This window comes from Crotalus tigris, unplaced genomic scaffold (genome assembly GCF_016545835.1).
Source record: "Crotalus tigris isolate CLP2741 ecotype Arizona unplaced genomic scaffold, ASM1654583v1 scf7180000017545.3456711, whole genome shotgun sequence".
In the NCBI taxonomy this organism is placed as follows: domain Eukaryota; kingdom Metazoa; phylum Chordata; class Lepidosauria; order Squamata; family Viperidae; genus Crotalus; species Crotalus tigris.
Window position 1 is genome coordinate 1,656,017 of NW_024096464.1, and position 22,031 is coordinate 1,678,047.

Below are 22,031 nucleotides of genomic sequence, written 5' to 3' on the forward strand. Positions count from 1 at the left end.
TCTTATGCTTTAACATTTTCTGAAAACAGTTTGAACATCTCCAGTAAACACTAATATGATGTAAATGTTTAAGGCTCACAATTCTTTGAATATTCCGCATAGTGTATATTCTATTTGGCCGACGCACTTTCTTTTTCCTTAATTATGAGCCTTAGTACGACTTAGTACGACTTCGGAAACTACGTGTCTCTGTATGCTGTGCGATTCTCTTTTACTGCTTCTGAGGCGCTGTCTCCTTTCCAACGCAGCAAAGCTGCACACAAAAATACTGCAATTCCCACAATGCACCTGTCCGCCCTTTCTCCTTCCCATTTGACCACTTACCTTCCTGCCTAAAAAAAAAAAAAAAAGTTCCCTGAGATCAGCTGATCAACACTGACAACAAGGGGGAAAACAGACGATCTTGGGACTGGCCCTTATACCTACCGGGGCGCCAGGTTCACACGCTGGGACCCAGATAGTTAAATCCTTCTATTGGGGGAGAAAGGGATCTCTCCCTGTCCACCGCCCGGTTTAGTAGCTAAAAAGAGGAGCTGGAGGAGGAGACAACCGTTTGATTACTTAGTCACTGAGACTTGCAAGGAGGAAAAGGAGGAGGAGGAGGAGGAAGAAGAAGATGCCTATTGTTTAATAAACAATAGATCGGGCTGCATTGTTCTGTACGGTTTGTTTTTGTCGTCTTATTTTACTCCGCTTCCTCTCGCTTGTTCTTGTTTATGCAGGGAGATATAGCGCCTCACGAGAAATTAATTAATTAATCCAGAGATTATCTGGATGTGCTGCTTTCAAGTAACTCAACCAAACCGCGAGTTATATATTATGTTCTTTAGATTAGCGGATAAGATTAAGTCAAGATCTTCTCATGGTAGCGAGTGAGTCACAAGTAAACACCGAACTGATGTGTTTTTGTAACCATTCTTTTCCCCTCCCCCTCCCGGCTTTCTTGGGCTGTTTTAAAGCAGTTTAAAGTTAATTTTTTAATGCTTTACTTTAAGTAACTAATTCATCACTATATGACATATTGTTTGTTTGTAGGGCTTAACAATATGGCCAACTTTGATGTGGTTTACTTGGTGTGTGTTTATGAAAGATGCTATCGTTGCTTGGAAAAGTACAGTCCAAAGCACTTTTACTTAAGATTAGGTGCCACACAGTTTGAATGGAAAGTGACTTGTTTAAAACGACCTACATGGGCCTCTCAGTTGAATGGTGTTAAGTCCTATACTTGTTTGATAAAATTGTCCTTGCCAATCTGTTATGAGAATCCCCAGGTTGTTTTTAATCACATTTGAAGCTCCAGTGGAGATTTTGTATATAACTAATTTAATCAGAGATATCTTTTGTTATGCAAAAGTTTTAAACTATATCCATAAGTGTTTTTCATTTTGAAGGCGAAATAAATCATGTAAAGAAAGTAACAGGCTTTTTAATATTATTGCACTTATGTTTATGTGTATGTTTTTATATGTATACATTAAATCAATATTTTCCCTTATGTTTTAGACATTGCAAAGAAAAAACTTAGCTTACATTTTGGCGACAGATTGTTTTTCTCACATGTATCCAAGTTTATTGTGACTTTAAGTGTGGAATTTTACAGCCCCCTCAGTCATTATGGAAACTTGTGTTTACAATTCTTAAGCCAAGTGGGACTTTTTTATGCCTTTCATGAAAGCATCATAGAGGTGAAGAATCAAAACTGATACATATATCCCAACTTTTAGAGTTTCCTCTCTCTTAAGATAAGTACTAATTTTAGTCCTTTGGCAAACCAATGTATGTATCTGATAAAAAGACCCAGTTTTATAAAGTAATAATTTGTGGAAGATGAGTGCTCAACCTCCATCTGTAGATAAAGGACTGAATACCACACTTTTGTGTCAGGAAAGCTATGCTTGCAGTGGCACAGATGAAGCAGTCTTTGAATGTGACGAATGTGGAAGTTTGCAGTGTCAGCGTTGCGAAGAAGAACTGCACAGACAAGAAAGACTTCGAAATCACGAACGGACTCGAATCAAATCTGGCCATGTCCCCTACTGTGACAGCTGCAAAGTCACAAGTGGCAGCATCCTGCAGAACAATATCATAAGCTCTAGACAAAGGGCAACCGTAAGGTGCCAAGCGTGCAAAATAAACTTATGTTTAGAGTGTCAGAAGAGAACTCATGCTGGGGGAAATAAGAGGAAACATCCCATTACCATATACCATAGTGGCAAACATCATGAGCAGCAAGAGGAGGAAGGAATGGATGAGGAGACCAAGAGGAAGAAGATGACAGAACATGTAATAAGCTTCCTGCTGGTGGATGAAACAGAGGCGATTCAGGTAAGAATTGTTTTAAGCTTTGAAAATGAATAGAGATCAATAAGAATGTCTTATTTGGTTCAGGATGGTGCTATTTTGGAAAAAAATAAACTCAGTTATCACTCTAAGGGTTTCCCTTCAGTTCATATTCAAGTGATACTCTCCTTATGATTTGACAAGACACATGATAAGTTAGACCTGGGCATTTGATGGCCGCTGGGTCACATCCGGCCCTTTGGCAGCCCCTGTCTGGCCTGTGTGGATTGCTTTTATTTCAAAGGTGACTGCTATTTTTTTTTTCAATTTATATGCATGTGTGCCTGCCTGCTCACGTACTTTCACAGCCCTATTGGTTTGATCCTCCACAACAGTCTCAGTTTCTCATTTGGCCCCTTGGAAAAATTTGTTGCCCACCCCTGTGATAAGTAGTTTATACCATTATCCTACTATCTGCAAGCATCACACTAAGTCATAGTAGAGTTGATTTGGTTTTAGCATAGCTTGATGAAAATTCAAGTAATATAATTTATAATTTATGGCTTAGTACAGCATGTCTATCTAGACAATTGTGGCTTATTCAGTAAACTGTGTATAGGCCAACCATTTCTTAATAATCTAATATGAGTACCCTGTCAATGTGCTGAACCAAAATTAAAGAAGTTAAATTATAGTTTAGCACAATTTATCAATTATGTTAATGTTTGGACACTTACCCAAATGATTTTTTTCATGGGTTCCTATCCCATTTGCCTTAACAGAGCTTTTCTGCAGTGTTTCCATATACATAAAAAATCAGGATAAATTGTATATAGAAACCAAGCAGTTGATTTCTTCTGATACTGTAGGAGGCAGAGGCATCGTTATTTATATTGCTGTTACTCTTTTGAGATTATGGAGAAAAAACTTGGGCTGACTTCTGGGAAACTAGCATTTTAATTCCAAAGTCCATAAGCAACTTTTGCAAAACTGTACTGTGTAATCATTTGTACCCAATGATTACAGATTGAATGAGTCATCATGAAAGTTTTCAGTGGCATAAGCTGCTATTTATTGGATGCTCAGTTTAAACCTTTGACCAATATCTTTAATAAAAACAATAATTTTGTTTTTCTCCCTTTAATTTGTAGCCTTCCTTAAAAAGATGGTAACAAGCACAACCAATTAATTGTAATTTAATTGATCATCATGGCCAATTGACTATAATTTCAACACATCTATAGGGTACCAGATTGGGGAAAATGTAAATTTAATTAGACTTATTGTTGTTTTTTGAACAAGTGAAGATCATGGCAAATAATTCTCCTTAATCATATTATTCATCTCCCACCTATAGTAGCAATTTGTTGAACTGAAATGATGAACAAAATAAGACAATACCATGTAAGCATTTAGCAAATATGCAACTTTAACTTTACTATTGTCAACGCCTTTATACAATATTTAAACAATACATAAAAAAGATTAAGTTAGAAAAAGATCCTAAATTAAGAAAACATGATTAATTTTTTTGCCTGTTTTTTTCTCCCTTCATTTCTGATTGGGCTATACGGTATTTCAGGTTCAAGGGAAAATAGTGCTTCAGAGTATAATGAGACTATGCCTATCTGCAACTTCTTAAGCAGCTATAAATTGAAATGGTCCACTCTCTGTCTGACTTTTCTGACTAGCCATGGCTGCCATTTGAGGAATAATTAAGCCCTGCCTGCAGCCATTTTGTGCTAGAATTCACAAAATTTGAGGTATCTGCATGAAAGGTTGTTCTGGCACAACATTTTTTACTTTTAGTAAGTGTTTCATATGAAGGAACACTAAAATTCGCTCTGTCCCACACAGTATGAAGTTATAAATTTAATTCTATCTCTGTAGGACTTTACTTCATTTCATTCCACATGTAGACCTAGGATCCCTTTTCTGTACATTGCAAATTTTGCTTAGAAATGAATATGATAAAAAATATAAATTTAAGGGTTTAAGGCAAGGATTAAAATTGATCCTTTATATGTCTATTTAATTTAAAGGTATCCTTTAATAAGAGTTGAACAAATACCCACTTTTTGTTCTCCCAGAAATAAATTTCATAGTTAAATTTGGTAATCCAAGATCCTATTATTTAAGTGCTGGCTGACACAATTGGAAAATATCATAAGAGAAATGATAGATCTTAAGAGCCAGTTTGGTCTAGTGGTTAAGGCACTAAGCTAGAAACTGGGAGACTATGACTTGTAGTCCAGCCTTAGGCACAAGCCAGCCATTCACTCTCTCTCAGTTCTAGGAAGAAGGCAATGGCAAACCACTTCTGAAAAAACTTTGCCAAGAAATTTGCAGGGAAACTTCCAGGTACTCTCTAGAACAGAGGTCCCCAACCTTTTGGACATTAGGGACCGGTTACGTGGAGAGAGGTTTTTCTGCGGACTGGAGGGGGCTGGTTTTGTATGCCACCTGCACCCCACAGATGGGTTTTTGCTTGTTTTGTGGACCGGTTGCTGTCATGCTGCAGCCCGGTACTTGTCCACAGACCGGGGGTTGGGGACCCCTGTTCTAGGAGTCAATACTGACTTGAAGGCATAAGGAAAAGAAATACCCATTTAAAAAACAACATTATTTGTTGAACAAAAATGAATTTTCTTTTCAAGATGTATCAATTTTTCCATTCATTTCTTTCCTAGTTTTATCCTTATAACAACAATATAAATTTAATCCGGTTGAGTAGGTGACCGATTTAAGTTTGCACATTGGACCTAATTCTCTCCAGTCCTGATATAGGCTGATATACTAAGTATTGTAGAATTATTATGAGACGTGAACCACTCTTTTATAGATTTTGTGTGTGTGTTTTGTTTTGAATGCCAAGTTTTTTGTATTTGTAATTTAATCATTGTCATGCTGCTTTGACTATTTATAATCCTATTCTAAGAGAGGCTATAAGGTTTTTAAAGTCCTTCTAGGATTAGAATGGCGTACCAAATTCAGTTGGCTTAGCCTTTTGAAATTGATAGATATCCCCACCTATTTGGGGACTGGTAGTATAAAGATATATAAATAGTAGCATTCTTGGAAGAGATTATTAAAATATGGGGGTCTCTTTGATACAAGTCTGATCAACTCTGAGCATTGCAGATTTAACGTGGTAGTCGGCAGCTTGATTACATGTTAGGTTTATGTAGTAGCAGAGTTTAGCAGCTTTAATGTTCTCATAAAATGTTAACTTTTTTGTTGGAAGGTGGAGAATGAAGAAGAATTTATCAGGAAACTGAACTGCAAGGCTGACCAACATGTAAAGGTGGTGTCTATTTTTGGGAACACAGGGGATGGGAAATCTCATACCCTTAACCACACCTTCTTTTATGGCCGTGAAGTCTTTAAAACATCTCCAGCACAGGAGTCTTGTACAGTAGGTGTTTGGGCTGCCTATGACCCTGTTCATAAAATGGTAGTGATTGACACAGAGGGTCTTCTTGGTGCCACGGAGAATCTAAGTCAGAGGACCCGGCTGCTTCTGAAGGTCTTGGCTATTTCAGATCTCATCATCTACCGCACACATGCTGACAGACTCCACAATGATCTCTTCAAATTTCTTGGAGATGCTTCGGAAGCATACCTAAAACACTTCACCAAAGAACTGAAAGCAACCACAGCCCGTTGTGGACTGGATGTTCCATTGTCCACTTTGGGTCCTGGAGTCATTATCTTTCATGAAACTGTGTACACACAGTTATTGGGTGCTGGTGAGTAGAATCCAGTGGAAATATATTGTGCATTAGGGCTGCATGAAACTTTGGCAGGATGCATTGATGTAGCATATCTTCAGGTGAAGCACTCTTTTCCAACAAAGTGCTGAATCAAAGTATTGCTCCCCCTTGGATTGAATTGATCATCAAAATGACTACTGTAAATATTACACACACACACACACACACACTTATATATCTGCCCATCTTTCAGGCAACCTTGGGTGGCTCCCAATAAAATTATTTTGAAAACTGTAAAAAATATTCGAAACATAAAATAATAAAAACAATAAAAAGAAAAAGCTGATGTCAATCCATGCAAATGTATCATCATCTAATCTCCCAATGCTTGGGAGAAAAAAAGCAGATCTTTAAAGCTTTACAGAAGAGTAAAAGGATGGAGATCTGCTGAACTTCAGCGGGCAAAATGTTCCATAGGGCACGAACTGCCATGGAAAAGGCATGCTTCCTAGCTCCCATTAGATGACAAAACCAGGAGGGTGCCCACTCTATCTGACATAGTAGGACAAGTAAATGTCTTTAGGGAGAGGCTGTCTCATAGATAGTCTCACGTAGAGCTTTGAAGGTGATGAACAGCACTTGGAATTGTACCCAGAAAAATACTGGAAGTCAGTGCATCTCACACAACAGAGATGTTAACATGGGCAAACCTAGCTGCCCCCCACCATTACTGTGTTGTGGACCAGTTGAACTTTCTGGGAAGTCTTCAAGAGCAGCCCCAGGTAGAACACACTGCAGTAATACAAATGGGAGGTGACCAAGGCATGGGTAACCATGAGCAAGGCCATCCGGTCCAGGAAATTGGTGCACCAGATGAATCTGTGCAAAGTCCTCCCCACCAGGCATGGCTGCCATCTGCTCTCCAAGCAGGAGCAGTGAGTCCACGAAGACTCCCAAATTTTTCTGGGAGACTGTCGGCTTCCTTGTATAGTAGGTTGGCTGCTGTGAGAACCGACTGCTGGACTACATGGGCCAGGAGTCCATTGTAGCTGGATACTGTTTATGCTCTTAAGGGAGCTTATTTCTGGGTGAGAATAAGATGATTAAACCCTTAAAAGCTTAAATAATTTTTATCCCATTTTATTTTTTTATGAGTTGATAATGGCCCATGTTTAGGTGTATGAGTCTGTCTGTATTGCCTCTGATTATTTGAAGATGTGGTTTAGACAGAAATGTGATTACACCAGACATCCATCTAGACATGGCAAAGATGCATTGCACAGAGATTTTCTTTCTTCAGTGTTTCCACAAATACAGTATAACGTGCAGAAATCCTTAAAAGGTCTAGCATAACCCATTTGTTGTGTAATTTTGGCTATCCCATTGCTGTTATTTTACCCTGCTCTCCAGAAATATATGACACTCAGGATATATTTCGGGATTGCCAAAAACATTCAGAATTTTGTGGTTCACCAGCATACTAACAACTGCATGTTAAATCCATTCAGATAATCCTTCTGAGGTGCCTGAGAAATTAATTCAGGATCGATTCCGCAAACTTGGTCTCTTCCCGGAATCCTTCAGCTCAATCCATTACAAAGGAATAAGGACACAAAACCCGCCAACAGATTTTTCTAGCCTCAGGCACGCTATGGAGCAGCAGCTAGAAAATAATACCACCCGTTCTCCACGTCCTCCTGGAGTTATCTACAAAGCACTCAAAGTAAGTAGAATTTGCTCTATAGTAATAAGTCCAGATCTATAATTGGAACAGTAATTCTAATGTTCTCCAGTTTATGTCCTGTAGCAGGAGCCTATCGTCCAAAACTTATAGTTGTCCCGTTTCAATTCATGGTATAATTTGGTATAATTCTTTTCAAATGATATGCCTAGCTTCTCAGCCCGTTGATAAGGCCCTGCATTCAAAAAGTAATCTACAGCAATCGCTTCTCAAGAATGGGCAAGCCCAAAATGGTACAGCAAATGAGTCAAGCCTCAGGAGTAAAGAGAATCTCAACTTCCTCAACTGTCTAGGAAACATGGGCCAGAACCTTTGCCAATCAACAATTAGTTCAGAACTCTTCCTCCTGACAGTTCAATTTGCCCTCTTCTGTTAGTGAAATAAATAAATGATTGAGTGTGACATTTTATGTGGTAACTTTAGATCAGAGGCCCCCAACCTTTTGGGCACCAGGGACCGGTTACATGGAGAGAGGTTTTTCCACAGACCAGCGGGGGCATGGTTTTGTGTGCTGCCTGCATCCCGTGGATGGGGTTTTGTGTGTGTGTGTGCGGACTGGTTGCTGGCATGCCGTGGCCTGGTACTGGTCCACGGACTGGGCGTTGGGACCCCCGACTTAGATGTAACTGTAAGCCACAGAGTTACCCTAGCCTAGGGTAAGAGTGGTGGCCAATAAATTTGTTTTATATGTGTGTGTGTGTGTGTGTGTGTGTGTATGCATGCATGCACGTGTGTGTGTGTGTGTGTGTGTGTGTGTTATATGTATATGTATATTGAGTATTTTTTGGGAACACCCGGTCTACCCAAATATGGGAAGGAAGCTTTTTCAGCTTTTTCAGCCCCAATCTAGGAGCTATCCCAGGCAGCAGTCGCTATAGTGACAGATCATTTCTATGTTAAATTTGGATTGCCAACAAAGAGTTAAAGGGGAGACTAGTATAGCTATTTTGAGCTGTTTGGCTCTCATCAGCTAGTTGTACCCTTGAGATTCGAACCTGGGCTGCTTGCACGTTAGGCAGCTGTATTAACCTCTAGGCCACAGGCTCTTCTCACTTTTGTCAGTTGCGTCAGGGAGGGATTGTATTATTATTGGATACGCTAAATAGCCTGGGCTAGAAGAAACTTTGGTCTCTATGTGCAGAAAGTGAAGAGCCCATGCAGATTCAATTCTTTTTGTGTCTGCTTTGGCAAATCTAGTTTTGATAATGTCTGTAATCTAAACACTCAGCATCTCAGGCTGGGTGTAAGAGCACTATAAATACATAAGCTATCAGAACTGAGCTATTGTAGTGCAATGGAAAGGTCCATATTGTTACCAGGGTAACTGACAGGACATGGTCTCTAGGCAACAACTCATTCATTGGTTTGCCTTGACTTTCCTCAATTTTCTTAAGCAAGAAGCTAGATTTTCATTGATAGATACCAAAGATGTGGCACCTAGAACAAATAGAGGCTAGAACCATGGCTCTTCAGGGAGCAATGTAATATTCTGAGCAGTAGCAGGGAAATGTAGTGATACAAATCCTTCTGAACTTTACCATCTGGATGAATTTCGGAGTGCAGACTCATTGAAATATTCCTTCACTAAAACTTTCTGCTCCCGTTTCCCATGCAGTGGATTTTTGTTTTGTCCTTTCCTGCAGAAATGAAATGAAACGTAGGTGATATAGTCAGTGATTATTGTTACTCCCCCTACAACTATTTGATGAACATGCATGACACAATAAGAAACATATCTGTTTATTCCATGAAAAAAATAATATTAAACTACTTAGTATTATTTTACCACCCAAATCTTTTGTAGTTTTGTAACATTAAACATGATTCAGGATAACGGCTATGCATGTTTACCCAGGCATTAGCTTTAAGATTTATTTATTTAGGGTTTATTTCCAGATTAAAATGTATGAAAAAGAAGTGACATTGGAGAGATAAATAAATAAAAATAGCAATCCCTCAGGGAAACTTTCCCCTATAAGATTTCCTGAAAAAAATGCCCATCCTGGCTAAAAATTTCTAAGAGGTTAAGAAATTAGTGGCTTCTTTATGCTTGCTTAGGGCTAACATCTACAAATTTCACATACTTTCAAAACTTTTGATTTTGCTATTAATACATTTCTTTTGGGGAACTAGATTTTATTTTTTTACCCTTTTTTATGCTTATATCTCAGCTGATGGTTAACTTCTTCATTCATAACTATTGGGATGCTCCCTAAACTATTGTTTTTAATGCTCTGGGCTAAAAATTTATAATGGAAAATGGAGAAGGAATAACAGATTATTCTGCATGTGATGTTAAAAGACAACTAACAAAACAATAATGGAGAAACTAATAGTTTCTACACCAAGGCACAAAGTAGTTTGTTTGATTTTTGCATAATGTGTTGTTTGAATCGAACCACTGATGGTTCATTCATAAACCATTGTTAAACAGGGATTTGTGTGAGGAAATGAATCCAATCCTAAATTCCCAAGTACTATTTTTTTTCACCTCTTTCAGCAAGTGTACACCTGAAATTCAGTGGTGCATTCAGAGGCATTGATGAATAGAATAGAATAGAATAGAATAGAATAGAATAGAATAGAATAGAATAGAATAGAATAGCAAATAGAATAGAATAGAATAGAATAGAATAGAATAGAATAGAATAGAATAGAATAGAATAGAATAGAATAGAATAGAATAGGAGCTAGAAGGGACAGCCGCCTGCTCAAGCAGGAGAACCTATACTATCTCAGGCAAGTGACTGTCCAGTCTCTTCTTAAAAACCTCCAGTGATGGAGTGCCCACAATTTCCACTGGTTAGTTGTCCTCACTGTTAGGAAGTTTCTCTTAATTCCAGGTTGCTTCTCTCTTTGATCAGTTTCCAACCATTGTTTCTTGTCTTACCCTCTGGTGCGTTGGAGAATGGTTTAATGCCCTTTTCTTTGTGGCAGTCCCTCAAATACTGGAATACTGCTATCATGTTGCCCCTGTTTCTTTTTTTCTTTAGACCTATACCTTTCCATAAACTTGCTGTGTATTCAACATGCTTACCATTCTATGCTTATTAATGATTTTTCTCCTTCTCTTGTCATCCAGGCATTAAGTGATCGGTTCTGTGGTGAAATTCCAGATGATCAAATGGCTCATAGCTCCTTCTTTCCAGATGAGTATTTTACCTGCTCCTCTGTATGTCTTAGCTGCGGGTAAGTAGATATGAAGGCCTATATTTGAATAAAGTTTATCCAGCCCTAAAAAATGTACATTATGTTGTAATGTTGGAGTGATTCTAAAAATAGCAAAGCATCATTTGGTTTTGTTGAAGAGATGCCTACTATAGTTTCTTCTAGTATACACTGCAGATCAAGTCTGCTACTAAAACACTGAAGTGTGGTTCATACACTTACATATACTTACTGTACACTTTCAAATTGGATTTTTTATTTGCTTTGTTTGTTAAGATGTTGTATATCACCTGACACATTCCTTTTTAATGGCCTTGGTGCTATTTTAGATAATCATTAAGATTTCTACATTATGAAGATAGGATTTGGGGTATCATAAAAACTAACAAATCTAAAGTGACTATATTTGCTTCTGGATAACACTCAATAAATTAGAAATGGAAGTTCCATTTGTTGTAATTTCATATTTCCAATTTGAGTTCAATAAATAATTCTCTCGTATTAGAATGACATATTGACCCTCATCAAATGGAACTAGAGACTGGCTAAAATCCCCACCTTTAATCATGCTGATTAGTTCTAAAATTGTAGTATTTATTGTAAGAACAGTTTGCTATTGATGGATATGTCTTTTTTTTGTGTAACATTTTTGTTGTCCTTTTTCCTTTTCTTTCATTTTGTTGTTGTATAGATGAATAATTTCTCTGTGTACTGTTGTGACTGTTTCAAGTTAATCAAGTAAGCATTAGGATTTGATGGTTATAAAATTACTAGGGAAAAACAAGCTGTATATAAATATAAGACAGTAGGACCCCAAATACATCAAATATTCAATTTTAACAATTGTCAGTACAGACCAAAAGTGCAGAATGGTAAGTAAATGTCTCCTTCCTCCTTTTGCTGACTGCCTTTGAATAACTATTGCAATGCCATTTTCCCCCTTCAAATGGGGCTACTTTTTTCCTGTGAAGATCTGCCAGCAATATATTACTGCAAGGTCATATTATCCAATCATGTTGTTATACTACAATATCATAAGTCTAATATAGAAAGAACGCGAGGAGCACCTTACCTTTTGATGAAGGGACACAATTTAATTTTGTCTGTTTTTCCAGTTCTTCCTCCCCCCCCCCCATTCCAATTTGGTTTTTTGGAAAACTCATTTTTTTTGACATGAAATATGTAAAAAGAGTTTGATTCTAATGTTACTTAGGACAAGCTTGTAAAATTGAATTATTATTTTACTGTACTGAGATGTCAGGCCAGCTGTTTGACCCTGATCCTTTTTTTTTTTTTTTTTGCTTTTCTTTGCAATTTTAGAAATGGGTGTAAGAACAGCATGAACCATGCGAAAGAAGGAATCCCCCATGAAGCTAAGAATCGCTGTAGATACACTCATCAGTATGATAATCGAGTATTCACTTGCAAGGTGAGTGGAGCAAGGAAAGTGGCATTTCTTATACTGAAGACCATAAGCCTCTAAGGTGAAGGTGATCCAAAATTCATATGCAGTAGAGTAGAGTAGAGTAGGGTAGGGTAGGGTAGGGTAGAGTAGAATAGAATAGAGTAGAGTAGAATAGAATAGAATAGAATAGAATAGAATAGAATAGAATAGAATAGAATAGAATAGAGCTGGAAGGGACCTTGGAGGTCTTCTAGTCCAGCCCCCCGCTCAAGCAGGAGGACCTATACCATTTCAGACAAGTGACTGTCTAGTCCAGTGGTTCTCAGCTTGTGGGTCGGGACCCCTTTGGGGTCGAACGACCATTTCACAGGGGTCGCCAAACAACGACTTTTTTCCCCCTTTTCCTTAGCTGTGCTACTCCCTTTTATTCTATTGGCTTTTGAAAGCCAATAGAATAGACTCTCTTGAATAGAGTCTAATTCTATTGGCTTTCAAAAACTAATAGGAATTGTCCAGGCTGTCTCTGCCCTGCTGAGCCCGCCAAAAGTCCCATTCTGCAAACGGTGCTGCACCAGTTGAGTAGTCCTCGATTTATGACCAGTTGAGTAGTCCTCGACTTACGACCGGTTGGGGGTCGCGGCATTAAAAAGGTTGAGAACCACTGGTCTAGTCTCTTCTTAAAAACCTCCAGTGATGGAGCGCCTGCGATTTCTGGAGGCAAGTTGTTCCATTGGTTAATTGTCCTCACTGTCAGGAAGTTTCTCCTTAATTCCAGGTTGCTTCTTGTCCTGCCCTCTGGTGCTTTGGAGAATGGGTTGATGCCCTCTTCTTTGTGGCAGCCCCTCAAATACTGGAATACTGCTATCATGTTGCCCCTGTTTCTTTTTTTCTTTAGACTTTCTCAACTACAATCCAATTTGCATTAGTCACGTTTTTGGATTTCCTGTTTTAAAATTGAAGTTCTTTTTTAATTTTTTTTTTAAAAACCTCTCTCTGGGTATTTCTGGCAATGTACAGAATGAAAACATTTTTTTTAACCTTTAAAAAATGTTTTAATTTATACGAAGAGCAATAAGGTGGGACAGATAGAGTAAAGATTGTCCCTGTAAGCCAGTGTTTCCCAAACTTGACAATTTTAAGGCATGTGGACTTCAACTGTTGAAGTTGAAGTTGAAGTCCACATGCCTTAAAATTGTCAAGTTTGGGAAACACTGCTGTAAGCCGTCCTTTCCTTCTTTCTGTGTATATTATATGATGTAACTAATTCTAGCAGTCCTAAATAATAGAAACAACATGAACTAGGAACTGGGAATTCATTTTGGTAGATCCCAGATGGTAGTTTTCAGCTAGAAATGATGATGGTTTTCCTAATGTTGGGGTTTCTATACTCTTGCTTAAAATCATGATAAGTTTTATATATATACTTATGTTGTCATAAAAATGTTCAGCTCATGGGATTTCTTACTACTCCTTTTCTAAAAAGAAAAATTTGTGTGCAAAAATTTGTTGGCTTGAACATTGATATTTGAAGAGAAAAGCTTTTTAACTGATATACTGCTTTTCAGGGCTGTTATGAACATGGTCAAGAGGTTAGGGTAGTGCCCAAAACTTCTGCTTCTACAGATTCCCCTTGGATGGGCCTTGCTAAGTATGCCTGGTCAGGGTAAGTATAAAGTCCATCCCTTCCCTTTCTGCTCTCCTAGTCTTATCACTTCCAGAGGCTGAAGTGAGCAGCTCTTTTCTTCCCTACTTGCAGATATGTAATTGAGTGCCCCAATTGTGGAGTTGTGTACCGTAGCCGACAATATTGGTTTGGGAACCAAGATCCTGTGGATACTGTGGTGAGGACGGAGATTGTACACGTCTGGCCAGGAGTAAGTCTGCTGGCGATGATTGCTTTCCAGTTTTTTTTAGAACCGTAAGGATTGGAAAGGGCCACTTAGATAAAGGATGGACAAACTTTGAACAGGGTATGTGTGCGTGCGTGTGCACATGTGTGTGTGTGTGTCAGGAACAGAAAGCTATCCAATGATGTCCAGTGCTCCAGGCCTGCACAAAGTGATTTGGCCTGTTTTTTAACTTTTGGGGAGGATTTTGAAGGTGCAGATGGAAAGAAGAGGTAAGCCATTCCCATTCACACCCTTAAATCCTTCCCCCAAGATTTTGACTGGTGCCAAGGAGGCACATCCAAGCTATTGGTACTCACCCAGTTTAGGCCACTGAGTTGAATTAAACTAATCTCAATATGATTATAATTGATGATAGCTGTTCTTTATTCTGTGATGCTAACTCCTTCCCCGGATTTGACATGTAGGAAACAATTTTCAGTGACTGGATGTTTAAAGTTCTTCCAAAGACAAGTGTATGGAACTTGTGCCATTTCCGATGTTCTGTCCTTTGAATTTAGCAGCTCTTGGCAGCATATTCTAAAGCCACTGCAATCTACTCAAATGTGTCATGGTCAGGACTGATCATTCCCCCAATTATTTTGGTGGTATTAATATATATGTGTAGGTCTTTGGTTGTTCGGGTTTTCTCCTGCGTAGAATTGGAAGTGTCTTGGCGACGTTTCGACGAAGTCCCATTCGTCATCTTAAGATGACGAATGGGACTTCGTCGAAATGTCGCCAAGACACTTCCAATTTTACGCAGGAGAAAACCCGAACAACCAAAGACCTACATACAAACACCCGCGAAAACCTCAGAAAATATATATATATATAGCAATATATATTGCTATTCTTTGCATAAAGGGAAACATCTGAATGTGTTTGATGAAAACAGCTTGGCAGCAGCAGTCAAACAAAATAAGATGTGCACATTACTGTTTCATTTCAGACTGATTGCAGCCTGAAGGACAACAACAATGCTGCTCAACGCCTGATCGATGGAATGAATTTCATGGCACAGTCAGTGTCTGAACTGAGCTTGGGACCTACCAAAGCTGTAACCTCGTGGTTGACAGATCAAATTGCTCCGGCTTACTGGAAACCCAATTCCCAGATTCTGGTACCCAGCACCAGCAAAATTATTTGCAAATGTTTCTTGTTTTTCTTCACTTTGCTTTTTCTGAAGAGCTGAACAAACGGTTTACGATTTGTTTAAATGCACTTATTACAATGTACAAATCTATAGACTTAAGGGTTGTTGTTGTTTTCAAAATTGCAAATAGCTACTCCCCTTGGAATGAGTATAACTTAGGGGTCCTTGGTGCTCTCTGAGCTTGCTTGTTTTCTTGCAGATGTTTCATTAACTAGGCAACATCATCAGTGCTACTAAGGAGTGCTGTTTGCTGTCTAAGAGCAAACAGCACTCCTACTAGCACTGATGATGTTACCTAATTAGGGTAATGAAACATCTGCAAAAAAACCAAGTACGCTCAGAGAGCACCAAAGACCCCTCATTTCAACCCTGAGCTATAAACATTCTCTTTCATGAGTATAAATTGTTCCTAGGAGTTGTAAGAAGAAAAGAAAACCTATGGGGTGTGTTGGGTAGACTGTCTGAAGCAAGGGTCTTCAAACTTGGCCCTTTTATGACTTGTGGACTTCAATTCCCAGAATTCCGCAGCCAGCATACCTGGCTGAGGAATTCTGGGAGTTGAAGTCCACAAGTCATGAAAGGGCCAGGTTTGAAGACCCCTGGTCTGAAGCATCAGCTGGGTTTTCTGTTTTCTCTCCTCTTGAAATGTAGAAGAGCAATGCACTACTTTCATTTCCAGGATGTAGTTTACATTTCAACAAGATTTGTTTCTACATATTATATGCTAACTGACCAAGCCTATCATTTTTTTTTTTTTTTGCTCCTTTAAAGTCAGAATGAGACAAAATTCCTGTCAGTAACCAATGGTTGGTAATTTTGAGTTTCTCCTTCTCTCTTTTCAAGGCTAAAAGCTAGCCCACAAGCTCCTTGGATAAGACACCAATACTGTGCCTAGTAATCCCTATGCAGCTACCAAGATTCTCCCAGGAAGCCAGCTTAGTGAAGACATCCATATTAATGAGGGAGGTAGCCATATTGCTTTAATCCAGTGGTTCTCAACCTGTGGGTCGGGACCCCATTTGGGGTCGAACAACCATTTCACGGGGGTCGCCAAACAACGCAATCCGCCATTTTTTTCCCCTTTTCCTTAGCTGTGCTACTTCCTTTTATTCTATTGGCTTTTGAAAGCCAATAGAATAGACTCTCTTGAATGGAGTCTAATTCTATTGGCTTTCAAAAGCCAATAGGAATTGTCCAGGCTGTCTCTGCCCTGCTGAGCCCGCCAAAAGTCCCATTCTGCAAACGGTGCTGCACCAGCTGAGTAGTCCTCTACTTACGACCGGTTGAGTAGTCCTCTACTTACGACCGGTTGGGGGTCACGGCATTAAAAAGGTTGAGAACCACTGCTTTAATCTATTCTTCCCTGATCTGCGGTTGAAATATATTTAATTACAATTTTCACCAAGAGCCACTGTCCAATGGCAGAGCGTGTATTTTGCTTGGAAAGGACCTACGTATTTCTAAATAGAACTGGAAAAGCTCCTATCTAAAAAAGTCAGCACAGATGCTAAGCTAGATAGGTCAATAGAAGATGCAAGTTGACAAACAACATTGTTTCTTATGAGAACGAGAATTGAATTTGAGTGTTTTTGGAGGACCTTAAGTTGAGGAAAGCTAGTTTAGCCAAAGCCAATTGAGTGGCTTAAATACTTCTTCATATACCTTTTTTCCTTCATTTTCATTAAACAGGAAAAAAAAACCTGCAGTGTTTTAACTTCGCTCATCCTTTCTTGTTCAGAATTGTAGGAAATGTGGCATATCTTTTAAAGATAATGATACAAAGCACCATTGTCGGGCTTGTGGAGAAGGTTTCTGTGATGGTTGTTCGTCCAAGACTCGCCCTGTCCCGGAACGTGGTTGGGGACCCACACCTGTGCGAGTATGCGACAACTGTTATGACAACAGGGGCTTTCAGTTAGGTAATCTTGTCTTGATAATATTATGTGTGTGAATCAAAGTGAGGAATTAACAGTGGGTTTTTTTTTAGTAATACTGTATTGTGATAATGTAAATCTTGTGATGTCTGAAAATGAAAGCAAACTAAACCATACCTGCGTTCAGCTACTTGTAACTAACATAGTCTTGTTAATTTCACTGGGTCTTCTCCAAGGCTGAATTTGCACAAGATAAATATTAATGGTTTGCTTAACTGTGATTCAATGAATAAAACAGCCTAAATACAAGTGATAATAAGGTTAATGTGCTATATAAATTCAGTTGACATATGACTTGGACATAACCCTTAACTTTTGGAATCTCTTTCCATTATATGCAGCTCATTTCAGTCACTTTTGATGTTAATGCTATTATATACAATGTCTAAGTTGTTGGACTTCACCCAAGGAACCCCGGGTTTCAATCCCACTTCATGTGGAGCTCATTAGATAATTCTAGGCTACTCACTCCTTCTCAGGTTATTGCTATGGAGATAAAATTAAGGGAGATGCCAATACATGCCATATTAAAGTTCCTGAGAAAAAGTGAGGAGTAGAGTAGAGTAGAGCAGAGCAGAGCAGAGCAGAGCAGAGCAGAGCAGAACAGAACAGAACAGAACAGAACAGAACAGAACAGAATAGAATAGAATAGAATAGAATAGAATAGAATAGAATAGAATTCTTTATTGGCCAAGTGTGGTTGGACACACAAGGAATTTGTCGCCGGTGCATAAGCTGTCAGTGTACATACAAATAATAGTGATAATCATGATCATATACAACATGAAAATATATTCATCATAAATCATGAAATATAATAATTCATCATAAATCATAAGATGCAACACTTAGTGATAGTCATAGAGGACTAGCTAAGCAAACAACATAAATCATACTAGGATACTAAAAAAAAACCCAATATAAATTGTAAGATACAAGCAGCAAAGTTATAGTCATAAGAAGACAAGGATAGGTAATAGGAAAGAGGAGGGGTATCATAGTATAGTAATATAGCTTTACTAAGTATTTTGACGGTGTTGCATTAAAGAAAATATAAGCAGTTATTAGGGCAAGTAATCACATAAGCAACATGCATATTGTTCAGTTTACTGTTCATGCACATTTTTCATATTCATAATAAATTGTTAAAACATGAGGGATTTTTTTCAGTAATTTATCTTATTTAGTTGGTGTCGTTGCCAGCTGCATCCCTTGTTGGCTTAAAAAACAAACCATTTAAGGTTATTTATATATTTAAATGTATTGGCTGCCCAACTCCAGTGGACTCTGAGCAGTGTACAAAACTAGGAAAACTAAAGAAATGGCTAAAAACTTTGAATCCCACAGGCAATTGAGGCAAAAATAACAACACAAAACGGGGGTCAACCCCAGACCGAAGGTTTTTTTTTGAAGTTTTCTGGAACTTCAGGAGAATGAATGCTGTCCTTATCGGGGGGGGGAGGGCTGTTCCAGTGGGTGTGAGCGGCAAAAGAGAAGCCGTACTTCTTAGATCCCACAAACTGGCAAAGCTAAATGGAAAGGACCTGGAGCGCATCTGTTCGGCTGGATTATATTGGGAAAGCAGAAACAGTTGGAGATAAGTGAGATAATCACAATATGACACAATACTGCTAGCTTAATATGCTGCTGTGAGGATGTCGCTTCAAAGTGTCACTTGTTCATTTGATAGCATCTGGAAGCCATGAATATTTCATGACTTTCCAACAGAAAGGTGAGAAATAATCCTGGAGTTTACCTATGAACGCATTCATCCGGAAAAGTCACACAAATTTGGTTGAAGCTCTTAATATTTAACCCTGAATGGATTTTGGCCTCCACTGTAGACTGGCTAGGTCAGAATAACTGTGGGAGCTTTATAAAATCATGATTAGAAGAAACCACTTAGCCTACTGAATCCAAATTAAAGAATCTCTGACTGGTACCTGACCCATCTCTGTTGAAGCATATCTTCTAATGGGAAGTTTATCACCTTGATAAGATGTAGTCTTGTGAGGAGGTTTGTCCTAACATTCAATCACAATCTGCTTTGGCTAACATAAGACAAGTATTCTTACATTGTGATGTTTTTAAAATAAGAGTTAGGGGATTCCTTTGGGATTGTGCTTTTTGGTTTTTGAGCCCTAACATTTGTTTTGCAGAAGTGGCTGAGGTATCAACAGATGAGGAAGGAGGGACAGTGATCGCCAGGAAAGTTGGTGAAGCTGTGCAGAATACCCTTGGGGCTGTGGTAACCGCCATTGACATCCCACTGGGTAAGTGATACAAAAATGAGGAGGGGGAGGTTGGGACGGGGGAAAGCAACACGCGGGGGAATGAGCAGAACTTACCTCTGAGGCAGCTGAATTTTTTTAATTGATGGGTTTATGAATTAAGTATTCTGAGTTACCCTCACGTGATTATGGCCAGGTATTTTCGAATCTCAGTTGGAGGCAGAGACATTTCCCAGTAGTGTTTTTTTTCCCCCTAGCTGTACTCTATGTATCAATAGGCAGAGCCAACATAAAGAGGGACTAACAGACAGAGCTTAACATAATTAAGGTATATGCACACACAAACTTTAAATAGTTTTTTGTAAACAAACAGAAGAGATTACGTAACCTTTGCCCTACTTTGCTGATAACAAACTAGCTTTGTGGGATTTTTCTGATCATTTATAGGTCTCATGAAGGATGCCGCTAGGCCTGCCTACTGGGTACCTGACCACGAAATCTTACACTGCCACAATTGCCGGAAGGAATTCAACATCAAATTGTCAAAGCATCACTGTCGTGCTTGTGGCCAGGGCTTCTGTGATGAATGCTCCCATGAGCGCAGAGCTGTCCCTTCCCGTGGTTGGGATCATCCAGTTAGAGTCTGTTTTAATTGCAATAAAAAGCCTGGTGATCTTTAACCCTAACTTTCCTTCTGGGTACGCAGTAACACCATAGCTTCTCAGGGTTAGATAAAAAGAAAAGAAAAAGAAAAACTAGGCAGAATGCATGCTGCTCATGTCTAGCCTTCTTTACATGTGTAGATTTCAGTAACGTGAAATAATCAATAGCCCGGATAAGGCTTGATTGCCAGTTGTGATCATGGAAGTTGGGGATTGGAGTATGTGCAGAAGCTTGCAATAAGTTGAGGAATCCCAAATCCAGTATATACCAGTCAACTGTATGTATTTCTATATCCCTATAATGTATAATGCAGCTGGCTGATAAAGCATTGGTAATTTACTGTTAACATTGAAACGTAAATAGAAATTGGATTTTTTTTTTTAAGTGTAATGGATCAAGCACAACCTCTTGAGTGCCTTGGGATTCATTTGCTTGAAGCGTTCTGCTACTTACAGCCTCATGAATTTCAATAACTGTGATTCTACAAGTTGGTCACTTGAAATAACCACCATTCATGAGCCTTGGTTTTGGATACAGAGTACCAGGCCTTTGGTCTGGCCATTGCAACTCTATCACCCCTATTTATCCCATTCTGGTTTCCTTTTGCTGGTAGGGTCTTCCCAGTCAAAGCTAGAAAAGAGGAGGGATGCTGTTTATTACTATGTGCAAGGTCTGATGTGCAAGATTGGAAGCCCTTGTTCAAACAAGCAAACAGTTCAAGTTTGGGCAGAAGCTAAATTTGTGGCACAAACCCAAAACTTACCTATTAAAGCCATTCCAGTTTAATTCTGAGGTGATGAATCCTTACTCTTCTTATCTACAAATTTGTGAGGTTGTGGGATTTCTTTGTGATATATTCTCATTTCTTCATCAGACATGTCCAGACTGAAAGCAATGGTAAGTACGAAGCAAACTTCCAGCAGTGTAGTATTTGTTTAGCTTCATAAGCTTTAGTTCTTTGTAAGTTGGCAAATGTCTGAAAGGACCCTCAAAGCACTCAAATAAACAAAACTGAAAATGGGCAGTCTTCTGAGTATACAAGCAAATGAGACGGTGGCATTATTTTTTTTACAACAGCCCTGTACTGAACCACTCTGAGGCATTGATGTAATCACTGAATAAAATGATAGGATTAGGCTTTTCTGTGGATCTTGTTACAATGATGAACAAGATACCCTCAGAAGCTTTAATGACCAAATCCCTTATCATTTTGCCTCTTCTGAGTCAAATGGCAAATTCCTGTGGTGGAGATTATCTACATTAATAATGGCTGGACTTTGGCATGATATCTAACACTGTTTTCCAATTTATTAAGTATACCCTTGTATATCTTGATGCCTGAAATCCTGTTGTAGGACTGTATTAAATTAAGTGCTATAAAGGACTTAACCCTTCTGAACAAGTGTGCTCATTTTTTCTGAATGCCTGCCTAGTCGTACTGTTTACTAGAGGGAAGATATAGTGTTGACTCTGTATATCAAACAGAATTGGATTATATAGTAATACATTTCTGAATTACCCATGATTTAATATGTGTTTTGTAATTGGAAGCTGAATAGCCTTTCTATCCCCCCCAAGGGAAAAGTCTTAGTGGAGGGTTTTGTTTTCTCCCAATATGATTTTTAGTATTGACTTGTGGTGGAACATAAAAATGGAATTTGTTTGTAAACTCTTGTGTTCTTCATGCCTGTAGCTCTTCCACCATGTTACTGCACATACAGAAATACTGAACATTCCTCATATAAAATATTCACTTGTAAGCTCCTGCTTTATGTAGTTGTTTTCTTTTTTTAACCAAACTTCATTCTAAGAAGCACAATGTTTGCCAATGCTGTCTTCACCATCCTGGTGTCT

The 22,031-nt window shown here is 38.7% G+C and overlaps 1 protein-coding gene across 1 annotated transcript; it reads left to right on the plus strand.

Moving 5' to 3' along the window:
* The first annotated feature begins 336 nt into the window (after positions 1-336).
* Positions 337-21,576, plus strand: ZFYVE1 (zinc finger FYVE-type containing 1). The gene is made up of 12 exons (XM_039333225.1): positions 337-659; positions 1,504-2,325; positions 5,525-6,029; positions 7,502-7,716; positions 10,817-10,923; positions 12,223-12,331; positions 13,873-13,970; positions 14,064-14,181; positions 15,146-15,316; positions 17,088-17,268; positions 19,443-19,556; positions 19,962-21,576. Exons 2-12 carry the CDS (start codon positions 1,828-1,830, stop codon positions 20,192-20,194), a joined length of 2,349 nt encoding a protein of 782 aa, XP_039189159.1. The 5' UTR covers positions 337-659; positions 1,504-1,827; the 3' UTR covers positions 20,195-21,576.
* The last annotated feature ends 455 nt before the right edge of the window (positions 21,577-22,031 follow it).

Bases quoted from the DNA above. Each gene is read 5' to 3' on its own strand.
- ZFYVE1 (XM_039333225.1), top strand. From the start codon at position 1,828: ATGAGTGCTCAACCTCCATCTGTAGATAAAGGACTGAATACCACACTT. The intron at 7,717-10,816 runs GTAAGTAGAATT...CTTGTCATCCAG, and splicing joins TTATCTACAAAGCACTCAAA to GCATTAAGTGATCGGTTCTG. The intron at 14,182-15,145 runs GTAAGTCTGCTG...GTTTCATTTCAG, and splicing joins TTGTACACGTCTGGCCAGGA to ACTGATTGCAGCCTGAAGGA.